Raw genomic sequence first — 25,338 nt, forward strand, 5'->3', positions numbered from 1 at the left:
GTGCCCGGGGGAGTGGGGCTCTGCCCTGCTGCTGGGCCCCTGGCAGGGCTGGGGGGTGGCTGCGGAACCTCTCTGGAGGGCATGAGTTTTGACAACCTGTCCAGAGGGGAAAAAGACTGAAACATTGAAACGTAAAATAGGAAGAAGTAGCAGCAGTTTATATGGCTTGAGCCCATTATTTCCCGTGTTCCTGTGCAGAGCGACAATTGAGTGCCAGTTGTATTGATGGACTTTTATTCACTGTGACTGTTCAACAGCAACTGTCCTCAATTAGGTAACCACCCTTCATTCTGCGGTCCTGTAGGATTGAAAAAAAAAAATCCCTTGCTTTCCTTTCCATTTATAATTTGTCTTCCTGTTTGTTTACAGCTTTTCTGATACCTCAAATTCAAATTAATTAATGGTTTATCCAGTGCCTGGAGCAGACTGCACCCTGGTTCCCCCTTGGCTCTATTGTCGTCTTGCTTTTAAGGCTCTCGTGATTTTTCAATCTCTAAATCCTGGTCTCCTCATCAGTAAAATAAAGATGAGAATTCCTTTGCAGGGGTGTGGGTTGCTTCATTTCATTTTAGTGACTGTTCTGCCAAGAAGAGCTATGCAGAGGTCATTAGCTGAACTTGTCTTGAAAGTTGAGGTGGAGAAATTATGAAACACACAGCCAATCTCTGCTCCAACTTTGCATCCCTGGGGGAATGGCTGGCTATTCTATTTCTGTGTTGCCAGTGCTGAATAAATGCCACAGCAGCATAGAGTGAAAGTGCTGTAAAATGCCCTTCTTTTTATTTGGTCTAATAACACAAGATCCAGGAGATTTTCTAGAACAGGGAAGTGTATGCAAAATAGCTGAATCAGGGAATAATAAAAACATTCTGTAAAGGCATTGTCAAAAATACAATAGGAATATAAAAAAGCTTCCTAGCTTTTTCAGCTGAATAATGACAATAATTAAAATCAACTTTGCAGCATTAGTAAATCTCTGAACACAAAAGGTAGCATAAAGGGTGAACCAAAACAGAGAATCAAGTCTTTAGAATTCAGGCGCTGAAATTTGGGACTGTGCTGCCGATGGGGATTTCCCATTTCTGTTTTAGAGGCCAGGATTTCAGTGATGAAATGATCATGAATTTCCAAACTAGATAATCAGTCTTCCTTGTCCAGGACAGAAATCTCTTGCACCAGCCCCAGGCAGTGAGATGTAATAAGCTGTTTGCATAAAAGAAAGAGCAAAAGCTCTTGGTATTCTGCTCTAGAGGATTTTGTTGTTTTTCATGCAAATATTTAATTGTTTTCAAATCCTTCTAGCATCCCTGACCTCATTGAATCTTGTAGCAAGGAGTTCCATGTGTTAACAGATGGTTTGATTTTAAAAAACAAACCAACTCACCAAACAGTATGTCCCATCCTTGATTTTAAATACATTGCCTTTTTGCAGTGAGAGGAAGATCTCAGGAGTTCAACTCCTACTTATTTTTATTACTTTTCTTTCTCTGATCTCTCTCTGCCTTGTTTCATCTTATTTTTTCTGCTTTAAAGCACACAGAACCAATCTGCCCAATCCCCTCTCTTCCCATGGAAGGCTCTCCAGGCTTCTTATATTCATAGTATCCTCTCTGAGTATTTTGTGTGTTTGTTTTTTTTCTCATTTATTTTGATGCAAGGTAGGAAGAGTGGAAAGCTACATTCCAGTGTTTCATAAAGTGGCATCTTAATACTTCATCCGCTTGTGTTTGCTCTGTAATGTTTTTCACATTCTGAGTAGTTGCTGGAGCTGCAAAGGAGGTTTCCTTGTTCCCCGTAGCTCTCAAGTCTTTTACCTCGAGGGCTGTAACTGGTTTAGGATCAAGGAAAAAATTTGAGTGACTAAAATCACTCTTTCGTCTGTACACTACCTCCCATTTGTCACCAGTGATTTTAATTGAACATTGTGCTCATCATTTATTGACCACTCTTGAGTGTCTTTAATGTTTCTCGCGGCCTTCTCTATTCATGATCTGAATGATGTTAACCTCTCGCTGTACATACTGCATTAAAAAGGTGGTTCAGATAAAATTTTGGGGTTGTTTACTATCAACCCTTTCTTATACCGAAACTGTAGACTGTTAGTCCTTCAGAAGAAAATGATAGGTCTTTGTTTTCTACCTCTTAAACAATGTCTAACTCAAGCATGTTCCAGATCTGGTCTAATGAGTTGTCCTACATCTGTGTTGTAAGAACAAAGCGTCTTTAATAGCCTGGCTCTTGAGTAACTGACTTTTACATTTTTCTTTTAATCTGATGGTACTTCTAAAATTTTTCCAGTGGTAGAATGAGTATAAAAAGGAAGAAAACACTAATAAAAGGTGCTTGTGAAGTTTTCAGTGAGGCACCTTGGCACAGCTGAAAGATTTTGGTGCCAGGTCACTACTGATAAATTACCAGAAGAGCAGCTATGGTTGAAACTGAAGCAAACATAGCTCAGGCTGTTTAAAATGTGGATTATTTAATATAATCAGCAGCATATCTGCTTGAGGGATCGATACCAAGGTGTTTTAAACAGTGACAACCTTAATGTGCAAATACTTGTGCGAGTTATACTTAATACAGGAAGCCTTAACTGATGAAGTGCTTAACAAATACCTTCTTAACCAAGGGCTGGGAAATGAAAGATAAAATTATAACACGGATAGTGTGCTGAAGTGCTGAATTTAGATGTGCATAACTTGAACGAAAAAAAATCAGCCCGTGGTCTGACCAATATCCTTAGAGTTTGAATTAACTTTCTTCACTTAGAATTGTACAGAGGCCAGGTATGAGGTTTCTATCTTTACTTATTTTTCAGGTCCATGTTGAATAAGGGACACATGGGGTAGTCAGGAGGGTTTAAATATTTTTAGATGAGGTAACGGGTGATTTCATGTAAAACTCCCATATCATGAGGCCAAGACTAAGCGAGGAAGACTTTAACTCAGTAGAGCACTTTTGAGGATGTGAAGAAGAAACATTGCACCCCCTTAAGTGACTTACAAATTTGTAAGTGTCTTCTAATCTGTAAGATTTTCAGTTCTATAAAACTAGTGCGAGTTATAGGCCAGCAGCAATGATCAAATCTTCTCGTTTCTTGCATCTCTCAGAATTTAGGCCAAAAATTTGTATGGTAATTGACACGTCGATCTCATAAACATTGACCCTGTGTATCGTTTAGAAGTGAACTGTGTAGATTGGTCAGAAACAGACCTGTAATCTTAAATTTAATCTTGAAGAACAAAGTCAACTATCTTTTTCAGTAAACTCTTTAAAGAGACCAACTCTTCTTGCTACTAGAGGCCAGCTGATATAGGTGTAAAAAGCAACACTTCGCACTGCATTTCTCCTCTAGGGATGAGACGGCAGTTCTTTTCTCCAAACTCTGCTTCTTCAGTTCAACCAATATCAAATAAAGTCTTGTTGGTGACGAGCAGACCCTGTCGTGTTCCACCCGCTGCGTACTGGGACAGGCTCTGCTCTTCGTTTCGTGTTTTCGCTGGGCTCTGTGCAAAGGCAGTAGCAAATCAATTTGAAATTGTGCCTTCCAGAGGAATTAAAAAGTGGCGAAGCCAAGCCATGTAATCCATGCAAATGATTTTGCCACCCCTGCTTTCTCCATTAAACTCCTCAAAACTGTGACAACCATTAGGCTGTCGTGCTGCATTTCCAGCGGTGAGCAGAGAACTGGAAGCTCTGTATGCAGAGTAAAGTGCTCATAAGCCCACAAATACTCTTTCGAAGATGTTTCTCTTATCTTACAAGGACACACAGCGTTTTGAAAATGCTTTGCTTGGAGAATGAAAGTCTTCCAGTTCAGAGCTAATCAAGTTGCATGTCTTGTGCGTTTTGATTCTTTCCAAGTCCATCTCTTTCACATAGCACTGATTCTGAGTGTTTCTTTTCTCCTAGAGTAAGTAAAAATAAACCTTTTGGGAATGTGTTTAACCTCTCTCTTCCAGCCCACAGTAACTTGAATGCCATTCCTTGACATGACAAAGCTTTATGAACCTCAGGGTTCAGCTTTCTGTAGAAGAAACAGAGCAACAAGTCCCTTGATACAGCTGGGAAGACACCTACATCAATGAAAAAGGGCAGCAATGTGTGTGAGATGGCAAGGGAGGATAATTGCCAGAAAGAAAAATTAGAGTTCCCCGTGAGAGTGTGACAGCTTCTTCTAAGGGATGCATTTTTATTCACTTTCTCTGTTTAACAAGTCTGAAGCTTCAACAGTAAAATTCAGTTGTTCTTCCTTTTTTTCTAACTTCTTTTACCTGTTAAAACGTGAGTTATTTCCTGTAACCCGCTCTTCTTTTGAGCCCACAATGCCCTATCTCCCCATGGCAAAGAGAAAGAGAAGGGCACCATGTTTCTCTGCAGCTTTGCCTGTATTGCTCAGCTTGCCAGTTCTTCAGTATAAGGTTTGCCTTTATTTCCAGTCCTGTGACATGCTGTGTGGTGTCAGTACTTAATGACAAACAATTAATCTTGCTGCTGAGACACCTCTCACTCGGATATCCTAGTGAAGCCCCTCTGCCTTTGTTTGGAGGCCAGAAGTTGCTGATTTGACACTGTCTCTTTCTTGAATCTTTCTTCTAATGTAGAAGCATTGTTGTTTGGGGTGTTTTCAGGCATCCTAATTATCTTCTTCCACTCTCTGTGTTACAGAGATGGCTAAAGGCAATGCAACTTCTTCTGATCCTCTGCTTGGGATGCTGTATGGTTTTAAAAAAAAAACACATAGCAATGATGACAAGACTGCTGAGCTGTCTTTTTAGCAGGCTATAAAGACTATGTAAAGCCTCACTAGGGTAGATGTGGTCTTTTGGTTTCCCAGAAGGGTACAAGGCAGACAGAAGTAACTATCAAGGGACAAAACTGGGGAGCAATGACGGAGGGGAGTCAGGCTTGAGAGAATTACATAGGTGAAACCTGGAGTTTGTTTATTTTAAGGGAACAGTAAAACTGAGCCCTGGTGAGGTGTGTCTATGGATGGAGGTATGTTTGGGTACCAAGTAAAGGCCCTGAATTTGAGGCAAAGGCTCAGCTGGTTTGCAAAGTTGTCTTGAAAGAGCGTGCGCTTTGTAGGTGAAGAGATGTTGATATCAAATGGTCACACCTGACAAATTCTGAGGTCCCACTGGCATTTCTGGTTTCTGTCAGTCTGGTTTCTGAAACCTCCGTATGGCCAAGCCTCTCATCAGTCTCGCCATGGGGACACAGGTGACGCCGGAACATCAGATGACATCAGTGCACCATTGCAAATCACAGTGATGATGTATCATACAGTTCATAGTCCCCAGAGATGATCTGGGAACTTGGGATTGTTCCTTCTCTGCTGCCCAAAGGACAGTGGAGACAGATGACAAATTATTACAGGAACGCACAAAACAAGAGGCCGCTCAGAAACCAGGGAAAAGAATAATTTTTTTTTTTTCCTTCTTAAAGTCAAAGATCTTTGAAAGGAACCAGTACAACGATGTTCTTCCTGCACTGATGCGAATCAAGTGCAGAATTGGGCTTCCAGCTGAGCAAATAGGCTCTTTCTTTTCTGAAGTGTTGTGACTTTTTTTAAACAAGACGTGACTGAAACCAGCAACCCTCAGAACATTGACCAGTAAGTTCAATGATCCCTGTTCCTTGCAGGGGGGTTGGACTAGATGACCTTTGAAGGTCCCTTCCAGCCCTAACCATTCTATGATTCTAAGTGTGCTGGGTCTGGCTGAGACCTTTCTTCTGCAGAAACATCTCTCTTGGCATTGCTGTCATCGGGGTGTAGCCCCTGAAGAACAGCTGCCTGTCTCCTGACCGTCCCTAGCTCATTACTTTTGTTGCTCACCACCTGCACGGCGGTGTGTCTGCTCCCTGCAGTAGCTTGTATTAGTCCATTTAATTACTAAATGCCATCTAAAAGTCACCTTCTCTTCCTGGGAGTGGCAGAAGAGCTCCTCTGGGATGCCCTCACTTTCCTGTGCTTGCTTTTTGTCCCAAGACCTAAACATACGCTCCACTCCAAACGGTTCTGAATTTTCACTGCGATTTGCTGGTATGTAGCACACAAAAACACCACGTCTACCTTGTGCAGAGGAGCACAAAATGAAGAACCCAAAGTAACGATGGCTGAACTAATCCTCGGGTCCAAACGAGTGCAGGCACAGCTGCATGACACTGTTGACTCTGCTGGTACGAAGAGCTTGATTCGTTTTTCTGCATAGTCCTGGGCAGCGATGTGGGTATATCACCTCCAGATGTGATGCAAAGCTTTAAAAATCATGCTTCATGAGCAACGTAGGCTTTGAAAAAAATCTACTTGAGCGCATGCTCCTGCCAGCACAGGTTTGCTTTGTGTTTCACATTTGCAGAGTCTTTGTCCAGCTGCCTTTGGGAAGAGGTCTCCACATCTAAACCATCCCTTTGACATGTTTTAGACCAGTCACGTCCAGTATTAATTGTTGTTTAACTCTTTCTGTGTTTTTAGCCCCAAAACACCATTACAGCTTTTCCCAAGACAAGACTTTGGAAGAACCTTTTGGTGCCTGTATGAAAGAGATCTCTCTTGAACTGTCAGAAAAGCAAATTTCAGTTTTCTGACCTGTTTTAAGGAGCCTTGGAGACCACGTGGATTGTACTGGCTTGTGGGATTTTGGAAGGGTTTCATGCATTTTAAAGTTGTTAGCTCACCAGACATTTCTTAACCCTCTCTGAACACCATTGCATTCCTTACCCTCTTCAATGTCTGTGGTGCACTACTTTGCATTTTCTTATTCTCTTCTCCTCTGCTTGAATTTCAAGTCTTCCTCGGTCCTGAGTATTATTTTTCAGCCTTCTCAGTTTGTTGTCTTATTAATGTAACATTCACTCTCGCTCCCAGATGATTAATAAAGAGATTATATAAGGCTTGTGTGGTAGTGCTGATCCCTCTAGTATTCTTCCAGATGACTTTCAGCGCCACGGTTTGATCCTTGGCCTGTGATTTGTTTGTAATTTTTTTTTTTTTTTTCAGTTAGCCTTCCATCTAGGCTGTCTTAAATGGACTTTAAAGCAAAATTTTGTGGGAGTGCAGTGTCAGATGATTTAGTAAGATCCCAAACTACATCTATGCCAAACATGTGAAAGAATTTGTCATTTATAATAACACAAGGAAGTGTGCAGTTTACCAGCTGCTAACTCAGTATTTTTTTTGCTATGGATTGTCCTTTAGAAGAAAACCCTTACATAATTTTACAACAGCAAGCTCAAAGCTGTGGTTCAGGCTGCATCAACTGCATGGTTTCAAGTGTTGGTGCAGCGTGGCTTGTACTGCAAATTGGCTTGGGTGATGACATTTGCGTTGTGAAATCTCAGGAAATTTGATTGTCTTTCATGTAAAAATGAGTCAGTTTTTGGGGGTTGAGTTTATTCAGTGTTTTCTGAATTCTTCTACTGTAGGAAAATATAAACTTGTAATTTGGAGAGGAGTTATGCAGCGATGGAAAACCAGTGGTGGCTGCCTTGCACGTATTGCACCACCTCAGCGGTGCTTGCCAGAACTCCCCCGTGGCTACTTTGCTGTGGATTTTGTTTGGACAAAATTTGATCTGATGGCTATTTGGTGACGTTCTGGCCCCTGCCATGTAACACCACTGACACGCAGCAGCCAGCCCTGCTTGTCTTACCCTGTGCCATGAGACAGAGATTCGTTTCTCCTGGTCTGGAGTCCTGGTCTTACTGATTGAGACAAAAGAGCAGCAATGGGTGTAGAGCATCTTTCACTCCTCAAACAGTGGGCATGAGGGACCATCCTCTGGCTTGTGGAGCCCTGTGGTCTTGCTTGGGTCTGCAGGAAGGTTCTTGCTCTCCAGACAGCTGGGTAAAGAGACTGGAGTGGGTGGTTCATTGGGAAGAGCGAAATCATGGAGGAAGTGCTACAGTCGTCCAGTGGCTTGTCTGGCCTTCCCTCCACCCCGTGCAAGAGGGGCACAGTGTAAGAAATGTGGTGCTCTGAGCCATACCTTCCTCCACAGACTTGGTATAACTGGGTGATGTAGTGGGTAAGGTTGGTGGCAGCTGGGACAGATGCCTGCTGCGTCCAGCTCAGCTGTTTTTAGAGCCAGGATGTGATAAATCCGAGGTTGAACCTTGCTGTTTTTCCTTTTACAGAGGAGGTCATGCTGGCAGAGGAAGACAAGAACGCGGAAGAGAAATCTCCTTTGGACGGTAGGTCGCTTTGCTGTGCAGTTCTACTCCTGTGATATGTGAGAGGTTCACCTGCTGTACACTGACATGGCTTTCCGTTGTACCCAGGAGGGTGTGAGGAACACGCTGTTGCATGCACTTGGCATAAGTCGGGCTAAAGAGTCCCTTTTCCCATATCGAGTCTTTTTGAGGTTGCAGGTGGATGATGAGCAGTTATGTGACACACCACACTGGGATGGGGATCTGCCCTTGGGGTTGGTCGGTCCCTACGCTGCCTGTGGGACCGCAGCGTGACGGGGACAGCCGTCAGCCTCTGCTGAGCGTGGCTGGCTGTGTCCATGTGCAGGTTGTGGCGGGGGTAGGCTGCAGAGCGGATGCCAGGAGAGAAATACATTGACCGAGAGAAGGCAGGGCTCTAAACAGAGGTTTCCAAATGGATTTGACAAAGAGACTAAGACCCCTGTTACTTGTAAGCAGTAAGACATAACAGGGTGTGGTGATCCTATCTTCCGACGTGTGACCCTGGCGTTGCAGGATGGCTGGAGGCACTGAGCTTCAGACGCAGGTGCAGCGAGGCTACGGGGACCGCTCTCCCTGTGCCTCCAGACCGATGAGCTCTTAGGATGCGACAGCCGGTCAACGTTCAGTTAAAGATTCTTCCCTCTCCCTTTTCTGACCATCTTTCGTCCTCCCATGTCTCCTCCTTTCCCCTCCCCTCCCTTTCCCTCCTCTTTTTTTTTCTCCTCCCATTCACTGTCAGGGAGGGCCGCCTCGGAAGGGCCGATTCAACAAGGCACGGCACCGGCAGAGACTAGCAGCGGCAGCAGCTACAACAGTGAGTGGATTGCAAATCCCCAGGGGCTTAGGCGGCACAGCGGGGCAGACCTTCTCCCCCACGGCCCCAAGCGCCCAGGGCACCAGCGATGCTTCCCAGGTGGTTTTGCACCTTGCTCCGAGCCACGTGGCTCCTCGGGGCATCAGGCGCCCGACTGCTAGCCCACCTTGGCCAACCTGGTGACCTGTGCTCGGGGAGGACTCGGGGATGGAAGAGCTGGGACTGAAGAAGGTCAGGGCTGAGGTGTGCTCGGCAAATCTTTGTGCGTGTGTGCGAGTGTGAGTGTACTGGGGAAGTCTGGCCAGCCTGTGGGTGCAGCCAGGGCTGTTAGTGTCCAGCTGGAATGAGTGTCTGGAAGGGGAGTCCGAAAAGCTGAGTGGTGTGAGCAAACTAGAGGTGGGTGCAGGCCACGGCGTAACGACCCAGGTATACTAAGGCACTCTCTATACTAGTGAGCTAAAGGAGCCCGGCAATGTTCCCAGCCTTGAAGCTAACTGGTATGGAGCAGCCCACGTTTATGCTGGTAAATTGTCTTTGTCTCCAAAACAAGGGGACGTTGCATCCAAGGTGCCTGTAGAGATGGCACAACCTAACTGCTAAACACATGCAGGAATGTTTAGGGGGAGAGCATAAAGAAGAAGATGCTCAATTCATGCTAGGGAGTGTTGTAAAACTTTACTCCCAGGACTGGTTCATGTTCCAGTGCTGGGGATGGCCCTGGACCTGCTGGAGTGTACTGGGACAGATGCAGCCTGAAGGACCCAAAAGCTGGTATTGCTGGGACTGAGGGTTCAGCCTACTGCTGGGTGGGGAAGAAAAGAGCGAACGCAGTTATCTGCAAAAAATTGGATCCAGACCACAGGCTCAGAGCATTCTCTCCTCTTCGAGCCTCTCCGAACCTGGGTGATGTTCTGGATGTTTCCTCGAAGAGACAAAAGCTTTAACGCTCGCCTTAGCTGCGGAGGAAGAAGCGCATCCGTTTCGCTGGCAAGGCAGGGAAATTTGTGTAGGGTGAGGGGATCCTCTCGTACAAACCTACCCCCAGGGCAGTCGCTGCAGAGTGAGTGGGTTTGCTGTGTGTGCCTACTGAACAGTCTGTATCACCACACCGTGGGGTGTCTTACTGCTGATAGCAAACGGTGCTTAGTTACTGTATGTCTTGAAGCTGTTGCCAAACTGTATCAACGTATTTTTTTTTCTGCTGGTTCTCGAGGTTTTGCAGGTAGGTGGTCATGGGGCCAGCGTCCACATCGTTCCTGCCTTACCCCTCGCGCACGGGGCGAACGGTGCAGACCTCTCTGAGCCTTAGGCTGCAGTTCTCTTTCCCTGTCGAGCAAAACGGTGTAGCGATGTAAAACCCTCCCCACAAAAGATGCTGTTGGACGAAGAGTGTTTTCAAAGAATTATGACATCCCCAGGGGGAAGGAATTGCACAGTGGGTGCTATTAAGAGCATATTCCCTGATTTATGGCAGTTGCTTTCAAGGTAGCGATTCTGCTGCTTAAGGCATTGCTCGGTGGTAAGCTGTATCCGAGCACCGTAAACGCTAACTTCTTAATGGTGCATGCTGTAAACAGCATTAACGTTTTTAATGGATAGAAGCACTCATCTCATAACCCACTGGGGCCCAGAAAGATTCAGTGACCCTGCCCAGCCTTTCTGCTGTGCTAAAAGGTCCAGCAGCTGCAGCGACTCCCCCACCCTCCTGCGTCTGCTGGGGTGAAGTGAAAGCGTGCAGACCTGTGCCTGGCAAACCTTCAACAGCTAGAAGGTCAAATAAATAAACAACCCTGGCATCAAAGCACGTAGAGGCCCTGCAAGGGATGTAGGTTGTCTGGTTTGTTCCAGTTTACCCTTTAAGCTGGCATTGGGAAGTAAATGCTGGCCCTGGAGAGTGAAGGGAGAGGGCGAGAGACTCCACTCCACTCTGAATGCTCACGGGGCGTTTTCTCTTTAATTTGCACACAGTGTTGAAAAGAGCTGCAATAAAGAAGAGCAAAAACGACCTGATTCATGCTGAAGAAGGTGAGGACCATTTCACAGACATTTGCTCCGTTGGTGAGTACTGGCTTTGCATTCCCCGAGGTTTAGATCTCCACCTAAACGTGTTCATGTCATGTTTCCTCCGAGTGGCCCCCTTGCTCCAGAAGCTGCAGTTTCAAGAAGGAAAATTATAATTGCTGCTGCAGCAGCGCTCAACTTCCCAAAGCAAATGGCTTTGTGGCTTCAGCCTCTCCCTGATGCTGCCCTGCTCAGCTACTGCATGCTGCACCCTTTCAAAGAGCCCTGCCGAAACGCTTGGAGAATCTGTGCTGTTGGCCACGCTGTGATTCTGCTTGGAACGTGCTCATTCACGCTAAGGAAACCCAAATATGTCAAACGATGCTGCTAAGCCTCATCTGCAGAAGGGAGGAGAAGAAGTGGACACTGAGTCACATCTGCCACTAATGCACAGCGTGTGGTTTTGCAGCCTTTGCTGTGTGAATGGTTACTGGGAAATGCTGGGCAGCGGCCCCAATTCTCTCATTCTTGCCTTAGAAGATCCTAAAGCAGTTCTCTGCCTTTTTAGCACCTGTGTGCATGCAATTACCCACACACCTCCAGTGCAGAGTGTGGCATCCTGCGTAGTGTAGCACTGATGGTGTGAATTTGGTATCTTCAGCTCTGGAGAACAAGACGCTGTTGGGCTACAGGGAGACCTAGATCCCTCCTGGGACGTTGCCAGGTGGAGAGGCAGGAAGAAGGTCTGGGGTTTGCAAGGGGAGGCAGGCTCTGAGCACACAGCACCCCGTCTCAGGGGAGCTGTTTGGACATCAGCAGAAAGATCTTTCCGTCATGGGCTTTTACTTTCTGGCTGGGGAGACGTCTTCCTGACTGCTTTGGAGTTAGGTATTTTGCTTATTCCTGTCCCTGTTGTTTGAATCTGCATTTTGTTTTGCTGCTGAAGCAGCAGATGTTCTCATTATCTTCCAAAGAAATATCTTGGCACCCCTGTTACCACGAAGCAGCGAATCCTGGATGCATAAGAGTAGCAGCAGAAACAGCACATTTGAGAGTACATGTCCATATATGTTTGCAACCATGAGTGCCTCAAATGCTCTTTGGAAATTTGGCATTAACGTTTTAAGAGATTACAGCTGCTGCTGGATTCTTTTTTTCCCTTTAAACGAAGACCTGGTTGCAGGAAATGAATGTTGCTCAGCATGTTACTGACACCATCACCCACTGTGGAGCTGCCACAGTCCCCCGGGCTGAGCGGGCTGCAGGTTTTGTGGCTGAACTGCTGACGCTTGAATTAGAGGTTTGTTGCTGAAAGAGGGCAAAAATGCAGCAACCGTGTGCATTTTTGTTTTGTTTTACTCTGAGCAGCTCGGATCTCTGCATGGATAACAAGGAAGGGTCATTTTCGGAACATTTGTTTGTGGTTGCAGTAATTATGAGATCTTTGCGTTCGCATCCAAGTCCCTCCAGGCTCTGGGCACCCATGCCACGCAAACAGATCTTTGAATTCAGAGTTTCAGGTGGCAACGGATGACGGAGCATCTGGGCTCGTGGATAATCTGAGGCAGAGCTGGGAACTGTCTCGGGAGCATATGGCAGGGAAAATAACAGCAGTGCTTACCACCTTCTGCGAGTGGTTCAGCCACTTGGGAAAAGTGTTTTTGGTTTTTATTCATGGAGCAAGGCAGAAAAGAAGGAATGGATAAAGCAGATAGTTCTGCAGGCTCCTGAAAAGGCTGAAACTCTGCATAACATAAACAATCAGATCACATGGGCAATTATGCACAAAGAATATGTTTTTGAAAAAAGGATTTTTTGGATGGTTTTCTATAACATCTTGCTGATGGGAGCATAAGGAGCATGGAAGAACTAACAATATAATTACCGAGGGCAACGCGAAGATGCCGACCACAGCGGTAGACACTTTGACAGGTCTCTTGCTGGCCATCGACTGCATACGTTGCACTTTAATTCAAACACAAGTACCTCAGTGAGCCTTATAATTGCATTATGAAGCTCTATAGTGGTAAACACTTCCCAGTGAGTTCTCTGGAGTTGTTCTTAACATTTATTCTTCTCTTTCCTCCTAACTCTCAGCCTTTCTTTCTGCACTAATAAGTGTGCAGCAGTAGGTGCTGACTCCTTCTGGCTTCCCACCCTCTACGCTCTACCAGACACAGGACACTATCTTTATTGCCAGACAACGAAGCCTGGAGAAGTGGATGTTTCCTACATTAGATCAGTTTAAATACAGCTGCTTTTCTTTTCTGGAAGATCAGAAGAGAGGACATGAAAGGGCAGCAGACTATTCCCATGCAAATCTGAGAGTGTAGACAGGCTTGAATATCTGAGAGGTCTTTACCTGCTAAACAGTATTACAATATGGCACAGCCTATATCTTAACCTGCAGTTTGTTTTGTTAAAGCAACAGATAAGCACGATGATTTTTATTTATTTTTTTTTTTAAACTGTCAAAGGGAGAATTATCAAACTAACAGAACCACAGCACACGGAGTTTTTCTGCAAGGAGTTTGCTCAAAGCCTGGCCAGGGCCAGCTCTGTGTTTGACGGATGGCCAGAAATGTGAGATGGAGCAGAGAGCTTTCTTTCTCTGGGGGAGATGGTGCAGCACGCTCTTGTGTAGCTGTGACGCTTGGAGAACCCATTGCTGTCACAGCCGGATGCTTCATCCTTCATCCTTTCCATGGGTGCTGTGTTTGTTGTTACTGTGGGATGAAACAAGGTGAGATTTCCACCCCTTCCAAGTGTCGAAATGTAAGTGAGCACACTCAAAAATTTGGCTGCTGCAGCCAGAACACTTTGTTCACGTAACTGAGCCATCTCCAACGCCAACCCCTGCAAGTCATCCACTCTCACGGTGCTTGGTCCGAGGCAGGACGGTGCATGTCCTGGTCAGCCCTACCTGCTGGGAGGCTTCGTCCCATGATGGGAAAGGGCAATAGCATATTATTTTGCTCTAAACCATCTTGAAACAAGGTTTGTTAGCAGTTTCTGAGGGGTGCCAGCCCAGCATGAAACAGGTAGTGAACAGCCTGCGGCAATCACGAATTTCCCCGCTTGCAACAGCGTCTGCGGCTGTTGCAGAGGATCTCCAACGGATGCACGTGTTTGTTTCTAACATGTGCTGATTTCTCCTGCCTCAGCACTGGCCGGAGATTGCCTTTTCATCATTCGTTTCTACAGTGCCTGCTACCGCAGGGGGAGAGCTTACATTAGAAATATTTTCTTCCGTCAGCTTCCTATTGTTAAAACGTTTGACTCTCCTCCAGGGTTTCAGACCAGACTCAAAATGTAGCTGATACAGGCAGAATTGATAGGAATGAGTAGCTGCGCCCAAAATATGATGCATGGAGGCAGGTTGAGCTTTCTGCTGTGGAAATACATGAAGTTGGAGAGTCAAATAAGGAGACTTCACTCAATTCAGTAGTAAGGGCTGGATCTTTGCCTGGTCCTTGGACCAGCTTTCCTGTTGCCAGCTACCCAGCTCCAAGAAGATGTGCTCCACACCACAGGCAGAAGTACCACTGTGCCTGGTGCTTTCTGTCCCTCCGGTCAACTGGAAACCTAAAAGTTATGAGTTAAAATGGGACAATCAAGATTGCTTCAAGGGGTCAGAAGCCTGATTTCTTTAGATGGTGGAGCTGGACATTCATTCATGTAGTTTTAAAAAATCCCAGTCTTCACCCTCACGATGTCATTGCAAGCAAGATGCCCTTGCTCAGCCCATTGTCAGTGCCTCCAGCTTTCTGCTCAGCCGTGTTTCTGGTGCTTGGGAGAGGGTCTGTGTGCCCAGGAATGTCCTCCATCCTTTCACCTGCTGGAATGTGGTGCGCTGACTCTTCTTTCTGTCCCAGGGTCTCCTTTTGCCCGTGCCAGTTTGAAGAGCGGGAAGAATGAGAGCTCGTCCTACTTCAGGAGGAAAGAGAAAATGTTCCGGTTCTTCATCCGACGCATGGTGAAAGCTCAGAGCTTCTACTGGATCGTCCTCTGTGTGGTCGCCCTCAACACGCTCTGCGTTGCGATGGTGCACTACGACCAGCCGGAGAAGCTTACCACTGCGCTATGTGAGTACCGGGGACTCCACCTTTCCTCTGACAAGTTCTGACAGCTTTGATCACTCGTAAGGTCTGGTTTTTTGGCTTCCTACGCATCCCGCAGAAGAGGGTCAGAAACGCATTAATGAGTGATTCTGGTAACTTGAGAGTAATTGAGTCATACAATTCAGGAGAAATTCACCAGGACATGATAAAGATTTGAGATGGGAATGCGATCCTAAATATTATCCGAAGATTCATATTCAACCACATTTAAGTCTTGTAACACTGCAGGAGAATTTGCTTTGTAGCAGGCTTTATGAAAGGGGAGAGAATAGCTCTGTACGTGGGTAAAAGTAAGTTTCTGTTTAATCACCATCTGCCCAGAGAACTGCAGAATTCATGTCACTTTGCAGCCGATCTGTATCCATGCATGTTTTCTGATGTGGACATACTTAAAGCTCTGCCAGCGGTGATGTCCCTGGCAATGGCTGGTGCTACTTGGGAGATAAAAATGTTTATCTGTGCTTAGAGAATCATACAGTGATTCACAACAGTTGTAGCAATTGTTGTCGTGTCCTTTAAAAGGTTGCAACTTTACAGAAGGTCTTTTTCAATAATTGTGTCTTCCTCACTAATGGTGTGTGATCAGATGGGACAAATGTCGTGATGCCCTTCTGTGAAAATAGTGCAGTGGTGGTAGAAATAATACCATACAGAAGATTATACTATAGTTTGCAAAAGCTTTTATTTTAGCTTGATTCCTGTGGTCACCTACCAATTTAGGTTTCAGATAGTCTATAAGTACTTTTGAAGTATTTTTTTTTTTAAATTACATATTGTTCTGTCCTGTGATGAATAATCAATGAAGGCAATCCGAGCCTTTACACATCGTGGTGTTACGCTGAGGTTGCAGCCTTGCTTATAAAGCCTGTTTTAAAAAAATGTGGAATGTGAAGGAGAGAGCTTTTTTCTTTTTTTTTTTAATGAAGGTCATAGACTATGAGTCCTAGAGCTCAAAATCTTGTAGCAATATGGTGACACTGGACATGGGACACTGCAAGTTTACCCTTCCAAAGGGAAGGGATGGAGAATTTTTTCTGGAAGACAAAGCCATTTCATTGGCCACTTCTGAATCTACAAAATGGCCAGGGACAAATCTTTTGTTCAGTACTTGATATGCAGATATGGCTAGTTGTGAATTTGTTAAGTAAAGCTTCTGAAGCAAGAGAACAGAAGATTAGGGAAAAAAACCCAAAATATTTCAAACAATTTGGCTTAATAACTGTGGCTTGGATCATTAAAGATACTTATCTACCTGATTTTCATTGATTTCTATATAAATTAGATACTTAAGTATTTCTAGCCCCAGGTCCTCAGATCTTACTTTATTATAAGGAAGCAAACTTTTGAAGTTTTCTTTTACAGACCTAAAAGGTCAAGAATATTAGCTGCTCTGACTTCAAAAAACTCCCTGTTAATGGTTGCTGAAATATTTAATACGACCAGGTAACTGGAGCTATAATGAGAGATGCATAAGAAGGACAGAAGCTTCTTTCAACTCTTTTTTTTCTTTTTTTTTTCCCCTCAAGATTTAGACTGCAAAGAGAGACAGACTACACAGAGAAGTCAGTCTTGCTTATTCATTTCCTAAATTTAACAGAGGAAATAATAAGCTAGATTGGCAGAGTAATTAGAAGTTTGAGGCTTAGGATTTCCTCTTTGATTTGGACTAAATGTCTAGAGAAAAACCCACTTCAAGTCTTTCAACTCAAAAAAAGAAAGGTTTAGATTTCCAAACTCAGTTTTGGGAACACCTTATGCAATAACTTTTCTAAGAGAACATTAAGAAATCCATGAGCCAGCAGCTTCTGTTAATATTCATATGAGAGCTGGAAGGGATGTTTCTGTTGGTGAGAGTTAAAAATACACCTCCAGGTGGGAAACGTGTCTGGGACTGAGGCCATGAATTAGGTGCCTGACCTCCCTCAGCTTATGACAAAGAATAGGGAAGGTTGAAACTGTGTTGTGCCTGGGATCAGGGATTGGGGTGGATCCTTCTTTCAGGCTCTGGATGTGTCCATAACACTCAGTATCGTGAATGAGTTTCAGAAAAACTTGAGTAGCATATTTAATTTCTTGATGTTAGGGTACTACCTAGCTAAGAGTGAGTGATCCTCTTGAGTTATTTTAATTGAAAAATCAGGAAAACACCAAAGAACTATGTGTTTTTAGGAGTTAAATCCTCAGTGTTCTACCAGCCATAGGTGCTTTGCTGTGTCTTGTCTGCCCTTTGCATATCGTCGCATCATTGCACTGCCATTTACTGTAAGACTTGAGTATGTCCTTTGTCAACAAGGAAACACCTGGGCAGGTGTTTCACAAATCAATCTCTTACATTCACTAAAAAACATACTAGTGGCTACAGATAAACACTGTTAGAAACAACTCCGTAATTGGTGAGGGCAACATGGAGGTGGGTCACAGGCAAAATCAGAATATCTGAGGACTTGCAGGTGTTGTGGATGTTCTTGAATAGGTATAAGTATGGGGTCTTTAAAGAGAGTGGTACTAGATTAGCCACCATGACTTAGAGAATAAAAGCCAGACATGCAGAATGAATGATTGTCATGGAAATTCTAAGATACTCCAGATAATTTTCTTTTATTGTGGTGTTGGTTTTTTGTTTGTTTGTTTGTTTTTCCCTCCAAAGACAATTTTATCCAAGACAAGAAGCAAAGGTTCCATGGGTTCTGGGGAGGATTGTCTTTGGTCTGTCTTACGGCATATGTAATGGAAACTCTGGGAAGAAACCTATTTTGATGTAATTTTAGGACAAAGAGCTTCTGAGAATTGTCCACTGAAAAGGCTTATAAGTTCAACCCCTTAAATTACAAGAGTCTGTACCTCCAAACCCTCCCAGCTTTTCAGGATGTTGAGCTGTAGTACTGTATTCATACGTGTCTTCGCATTGGTAATACCCTAAAGACTTCTACCTGCTTTCCTGGGGGATAGTCTAATTTGCATAACATAATTTTTCCTACTAATCTAAAGATTAGTATTGAATGCAAGGAATATTTTACGCCTGAAGGTACATGGGACTTTGTGTGGACTATGCAATCATGGTAAGACTGGACTTGGCCCCTCTCATTCCCGCACACACTAAACCACAGCCAGCCTCATTAACCCCCCAGCACACACGTTTGTGAAGGAGCCAGATGTGGTTTAGCTCTCGAGGGAACGCTCCTGAAGGCCCTGCTCTGCCCGAGATTCATGCACAAACCCACTAGATTTAGGCAGAACAAGATAGTGCAAAACCACAGGATTTGAAACCAATCCTGGAAAAACTTGGCAAAATCCTTTAACTGTAGGAGCGACAGAGTTTAAAAATGGTTTTAAAGTTAATCCCTGATGAGTGAACTTTGCTACAAAGGAGCAGGACTTGGCTAGTCTGATGTAGAGCAGGAGAGAAGTAGCCAATTCTAATTATGGTGTTTCATGGAAGGTACTTGGAAATGACCTGATGAGGAGTTTTGGGAACTGTAGCAGCGGGAGAGGAGAATGGTAAAGTCAGGGAGGATCTGCTAAACCCTGAAATTCTACGCAGGCACCTCTAATTCAATTATACCTGTCCCTCCGGGGAAAAGTTTAATTACATTACAAATTAATTTTAGTTAAAGAATGGTTGGCTTTTGCCTACGGGTTTGCATTGATTTATTTTTCCCTTGGTCTTTTCTTTTTAACTTTTCTGCTGTTGAATTGTTCTGATTAACTTTCCCTGCTTGATATTCCATATTGCCGCAACTGTTTCGAAAAAGGATCTGTAGGAGCTTTAGAAAGGGGCTTGGGATTTCTTTAGTCTTACTGAAACAGCTGATGAGAAATTCGTTGAATTCGTGGGGTGTGGTGAAGAACAGGACATACTTTATGCCCCTGTAATTATCCTCAAATTAGATCAGAGATTTTCCTTCTCTGCATGGAAAGGACTCCAGTGCCACATTGCAACAGGAGTTTTCTCATACTGCACGTGGATTCATGGCATGTTCTTCTCACCAAAGCATGGACCTTAGATTGAATAAGTTGCAGTTCCTTATAAAAGTATATATTTCATGCAGTCACCCATGATTGTTGTCTGTTGGTGGTAATTTTCACTATTGCTGGTGTTCTCAGAAAAAAAAAAGAGACTTCTGTCAGAAGACAACTCTGTAATCCAGCATCACTGAGACTTGGTAACAGCAAAGGTGCATCTTCAACTGTGAGGGCAACAAACCAACAAAATCCCTAATGTGGGCACGCAGTGGAGGTGCAATGTTAAGGGTTTTTCAGTCAGGGCTGTGCCTTTTGGAAATGCATGCTGGAACAGAAGTTGCGAGCCCAACGTGGAAACAGGTGAATGCATTTCCGTGCCCTGTGCTGTGCAGGAGGCTGGCAGAGATGGTGGTGGTGGTCTGCTCTTCCTCTGGCCAATGCTGTGGAAGAAGGCTGGAACCAGAACTCTCTGATCTCCCTGGGGCAGGCTTTAGGGACCATGGTGAGAAGATTTTAGGATTGGATCAGTCAGGTTTCACTTGGGAGCTCTCATCAGGCTGCCCTTCCTGAAGCAGCTCCCTCTGTGTTTCTCCAGCTAGCACTGCAGTGATCCTTAACTTGCTCCTCAATTGATATCTGCCTAAAACCAAGATCCAGAATGTCTCCTTTCTGATAAATACAATACTTGAAAACAGTGTTTTAGTTGTTATGGCCTGAGAACGTCTTCCTTGTGTGCCGCCCGATGCTGAACCATGTGTTTGGTGCAATTAGGCCTCTCTTGATCATGTTGTATTCACCTTTGAAGTAGGCAGCCAGCTCCCTCTGGATATAAATGTGCAGCGTTTGCAATTGCGAGGAAAAGGCTTTCTGAAGCGAGCATATTTATTGATGTCTGCTGAACGTTTCACGTCTGCTTTGTCGGAGAAGGAAGTTGTACTTCGCTGCGGTTCTCCGCCTGGTTGGTTTAATGTATGAGGAGGATGAACCCAGGAAACCGAAGCGGCAGGCTTGGCACCTGCTCCTAATGACATCGGGCTTGGGGACAGGCCAGAAATGGAATTAATCCGTGGGTGATTGACAAAAAAGAGCCACTAACTATCTAATTCAAACATACGGGGCAAAGAGATGCTAACATGGCCTTTGCCAATAGCACAAATTTGACATTAAATAAGAGTATTCCTATCAACCTTTTTTCCTTAAATCACATTACAAAATGCTTCTGCTTAAAGCAGATTAAATTACGTATGGGGTCTGAATACCAGGAGGTCCAAACAATGAAATTACGTTTTCGATTCTATGGGCAGGGCCATGTCAGAAGAAATTGTGTTTCTGGTCCATCCGCTGGAGAAGCCAATTCATTTTGAGTCAATTCCCTCTGCCCAAGGAGTTCACTATGTTCATATTTTCCTTGCCTCCACCCCTTGCCCTCACACTGTTATGATTTGTAGCACTAATATCTGCTGAAACCCAGCTATCGCTGCCTGGTTTGAACTCTGCTCTTGATGTCGTCAGCTGTGAAAGAACAAGTTGAGAGATTCAAGAGCAGCAGAAGGAAGTTGTTTCTTGGATGCTCTGAGTTTCTAACATTTCCTGTTGTTTATCTGGGTGGTTTTTTTAAGCATGTATTTCTTAATTCTGTTTTATGTAGGGCATTAGCTACCTTTTTTTCTTCTGTGGTATTCTGGATTTGCATGTGTGTTTGCAGAATGTGTCAGTCCAGTGATGGAACATTGCACTGGTTGACACCTGGTTTGTGTTCATGCTTCTACTGGATGGGTGACTGAACGTTAATCCTTGTTTCTCTCCTCCTTTTTCTTCTTATGAAACAGTGGTAATTGTCTTGGCAAAGTGCACTGAGATCTGTTGGTGAAAATCACAGTAAACCTCCCTCACGTGCTATTTTTGTTATTCTGTGAAAGAATATGGGGCGTACCTGGAGAGTAACTCTGAAAGGTGGGTCTGGTGGATAGATAAGAGGATAAGAACGTCCCTGCCAGAGTAAGACATGACACAGGTGGAAGGTGTGCAATGCTTTCTGTAGGTCTGGTCTACAACCCCTCCCTACGATTTTAAGTTTTGCCTGCCAGCTAAGCAAGGCCACCAGTTTCAAAGCTCTGGTTGCTGTCGATCCTTGCAACAGGGAGGCTTTGCACTGAAGTCGTTCCAGTAAGCACCATTGGCTTGCTGGGCTCTGCTGAGCGTGAAACCAAAGATGGGAGTGATAACTTCCCAGCAAGGGGGAGACTCTTGTCAGCACAAACACTGGTGCAAGCTTTACTCTGGGCTAATGACTGAAATAGGTGACAGCAGCAGCACAAATTCTTCCACACCCAGAGAAGATGCATCTGCTTTTTTGGGGGAGATTTGCCTTCTTTTCTTACAATTTCTGAAGTATGTAGGGTGTGGTATGGAAGTTCAGGATCTGGCCTGGAAGCTAGTTTAAGCTTCTGATTTACAGGGCCAGCTATTAATAATTTAGGATTTTAACATTCTTACTACTTAACAATTGTGATCTTTTTAATTATGTGCAAGGATATTCAATACCACTGAACACTTGTGTTTTAAAAATTCTGTGTTTTTATATTATTGGGCTTGTCAATCAGCTCATTTTATGCCTGACATTGGTTCGCCTGATCCCTTTCTCCCACCCTCTGCACTTACACAGTCAGATGGATTGCCAGGGTAACTGTGGGTAACTCCCTATTCTGGGATCCCTTGTGCTGGAAACAACTGTTTACTCACTGAGCTGTTGCATCTGATGACAGAACGGAGAGAAAAGTTGTAGCGTGGTGCAGGTGTGAACATACTTCTTCTACCAAGTTCCAAGCTCAAAGGGAGATGGAGGTGTGCTGCTCCTTCATGTGACCATGCCTTCCCCCGAGCACTGAGATGCAGCGGATGGAGCCTACCTCTTAGTAGGAAAAAGGCTGAGAAGTCTGCAGACCTCATACTTTGTCATCTTATTCCTCAAATGTGAACACTTTGCCTTTTATAGTCTCCTTTAATGATATTGCTCCTACTTTCAAGGAGAGTAGGCTACATGGTATAATTAATACCCTCTTGGTATTTCCTCCCTTATTGCAAATATTGGCAGAAGTGTCCTTGTAGGCTCCTCACTGAAGTGTTAATAAAAACTTTCTCATCTAGTTAATGCTTCCTGGATTTCAGTTAACATTATACCCATGATAATTCATGACTGTCTTTCATTTAAAATTTGAAACCCCTTTTTATTTTTTGATAATTCACACTGTATTTTTCAAGCAATTTCAACAGACAAGCAGCAACGTGAGATGGACCTGGGCCAGCCACGCTCACTCCATGTAAACGTGCAAGGCAGTGAATGGAGTGAAGGCCGTGCAGTTTGAAAGGACCCTCGTTCCCTCCTCTCTCCCCACTCTCGTTAGCTGAAGCCACCTATTGCAGGTGTACAAAGCACCTGAGATTTCAAGATTCTTGAATCAAGAGTCTTGCTGAAATATTCCTTATTGCCACCTGTATCCGTTACCACTTGTCTGTTCGTGTGCACCTTTGAGAAAAGTTTGGCACCGTCTTGTCTTTACAGTTCCTGGAATCGTAAAGCTGAAATTTCAGAAGACGACTTTCCTGTAGCATCTGCGCTGCTACAGCATCCAAGAACTTTCTGTAGTGCACTAAACAACGTGATTAATCTCCACCCTTTGAAGTTTGATTTTTTTCCCTCATCTTTTCTCTAGAGGGAGAGGTTTGCCTTATGCTAAATTGTTTGTTTTGGTAGCGTAGAGGGTTTTTTTTTGCCCTTTGTGGCTTTATTTTTAACATTCCATACTTTCTGTTGCTCATCGGCCTCCAGATCTAAACTTGCATGACTTAAAATGCCAAGCTTCATCTGGAAATTGAAGTCTCCAGCTATGTTCTTTCTGCTCTTTGTCTCATCATAGGTGATAAATTTTCCCATCAAAAGCTTCACAGCCTATTTGCGTGTGATATGTGAAGCAGAAGGAAACAGAACTTGCTCTTCCATAATTATATGGTTATACAGGCATAATAAAAATAAATGTGGCTATGTGTTAGCAGTAGACACAACACCTCTGAACATGAGCTCTCGGAGGCAGCAGTTCTGTTGAGTATGAAGGTATTTTTATCATCAGAGGATGTTACAAAAGCTTACACCCTGCTCCCAAAAGTGCCTGTCTCGTGTAGGTACCAAAGTTCCAAACACACATTTGCAGAACATTGTATGTGCAATTAAATTAGACCTTTAGAAATATTAGATCCAGAGCTTTCTTTTGAAATTCCTTTGCAAAGACAATGAGAATGTTATTTAACGCTCATACCAGCTTTCCCACAGCGCACATGAAACATTGCCTTCACAGTTCTTGAAGCCTGACTACAGCTCATGTGCATATAGAAATAATTATGCAAAACTGTCCTCAGGGTCTTGTTTGCCAGTGCAAAGGGATTTTCTTCTGGCATGAGGCAGTCTGTGTTGTGAAAAATTACCATTGTTCCCCTCATGAAGGGATCTGCCTCCCAAGGTCTTGTGAACTAATTTAATGTCTTTTCCTGTTTCCAGATTTCGCAGAGTTTGTTTTTCTGGGTCTCTTCCTTACTGAGATGTCTCTGAAGATGTACGGACTGGGGCCAAGAAATTACTTCCACTCTTCATTCAACTGCTTTGACTTTGGGGTGAGTTCGGGTTCGGGTGTGCGAATGAAGCGTGTGGCTCTCCCGTCATTGAATGGGATTGAGTGTTTAAGGGTGAATATGGGAATCCATGGGAAATGGTGCTGTAAGTGTGTCTTCTGCGGGGAGCAGTCATTGTATAAATTAGCTGCAGTGAAACACATTAAGCTTCCTGTAGTTATCATCCTTCTTGAAGAAATGTGACAGCTGGGGATTTCATTTCCTTGGCGAGCTACAGGGTGTTCGCAGCATCAGCACCAGTAAATGCTCTGATTACTGAGAGATTCTCTCTCCCATTTAAATGAGGTGACTGAAAGACAAAAACCCCACACATCTTATTGCTCATCTCCCCTATCATCCACTTAATGGCCTTTACCTCAAGATACAGAGGCAGCACTTTTCAGACTTTGAGTGCCCAGAAGTAGAAGTGTAAACACGTGATTAGGTGACAGAAAGGCAATAACTCACATCCTCTATGTCACAAGTAAAGGCTCTCCACTTCGTGCTAAAACTCTAGCTTTAAGGAGTGACTAGAGGGGCCAGTTTTGACTCCATCTAACAAAGAACATTGTGTGCAGATGTTAATTTATTCATTAAAAGCTATTAGGCTGTAATCTGTCCTCACAGAGCTTCACTCAGCCTCTCTTATCTTTAGTTGAGCTGAGCGTTGCATCCCTGAGTGGGAATCGGTCTGTAAGGTTTCTTTAAGCAGATACGAAGCTTATGATCCAGCCATGGGCAGAAGAAGAACATTTTATTGTACCCACCATCCAGCCCTTCTCGCCAAGATTTGGCCAGGTTGGATGAGGCTTTGGGCAACCTGGTGTAGTTGAGGATTTCTCTGCCCATGGCAGGGGGGTTGGAACTAGATGATCTTTAAGGTCCCTTCCAACCCTAACCATTCTATGATTCTATGCTGTTTCTAGTCTTTATCTGCTAAAATGCTGGGAGAGATTCTTTTCCCCCATGGGGCTAAAATCCCTGCCTCAGCACTGCTCCCACGAGGGACGAGGAGGTATTTTTACTTTCGGTAATTGACCGCTCCCAAATCCAAGACCACAGCTAGAGCCAACTTCTCTTTTTGACAACGTCAGCAGGAAAGCTGAGAGCTAAATATTTGATTTTGAGATTAAACCAGCCAGCCTGGACACAGGAGTCTGCGTCCAGCAGACTGAGGCGTTGCATCAGGCTGCACCAAGTGTGGGACGCTCCTCTCTGGGGTGTCCATCACGGCTGTCGGTGGCTCAGAACATTGGGAATGCATTGTGCCACTCTTTCTGGCTGCATAGCCCAAAGGATAATGCACAGACTCCGTCACGAGAGGAAACCACAGCACCAATAACACTGATCACTTGAGATAACTGATGTCTGCACATTCAGAGCTGGCACCTAATCTGAGGGGCAGAGAGGGTCCCCTCGACTGAAGGCAGCCAACCCATAGCAAAGTTGGCCTGTACTGGCAAGATGTCCTGCAAAGGCTGGAATGAAGTGTGCCCGCAGAATACAAGGGGTCTGACACCTCGCTTTCATTAAATACAGTGCATGCCTGAAGACCCCAGCTTCTGAAAGCTTCTGAAAGCC

At 44.4% G+C, this 25,338-nt stretch overlaps 1 protein-coding gene across 2 annotated transcripts in view; it reads left to right on the forward strand.

Annotated features, from left to right (window-relative positions):
• The window catches only part of CACNA1B (calcium voltage-gated channel subunit alpha1 B), a 302,801-nt gene that overhangs the window by 155,736 nt on the left and 121,727 nt on the right, over nucleotides 1-25,338 (forward strand). For both annotated transcript variants that reach the window (XM_086625007.1, XM_086625008.1), the window contains exons 9-13: nucleotides 8,140-8,196; nucleotides 8,936-9,010; nucleotides 10,979-11,068; nucleotides 14,887-15,096; nucleotides 23,648-23,760. In XM_086625007.1, coding sequence (XP_086481133.1) covers nucleotides 8,140-8,196; nucleotides 8,936-9,010; nucleotides 10,979-11,068; nucleotides 14,887-15,096; nucleotides 23,648-23,760 — 545 coding nt within the window. The remainder of the gene's footprint in view (nucleotides 1-8,139; nucleotides 8,197-8,935; nucleotides 9,011-10,978; nucleotides 11,069-14,886; nucleotides 15,097-23,647; nucleotides 23,761-25,338) is intronic.

This window comes from Tauraco erythrolophus, chromosome 22 (assembly GCF_009769465.1).
Source record: "Tauraco erythrolophus isolate bTauEry1 chromosome 22, bTauEry1.pri, whole genome shotgun sequence".
Lineage (NCBI taxonomy): Eukaryota > Metazoa > Chordata > Aves > Musophagiformes > Musophagidae > Tauraco > Tauraco erythrolophus.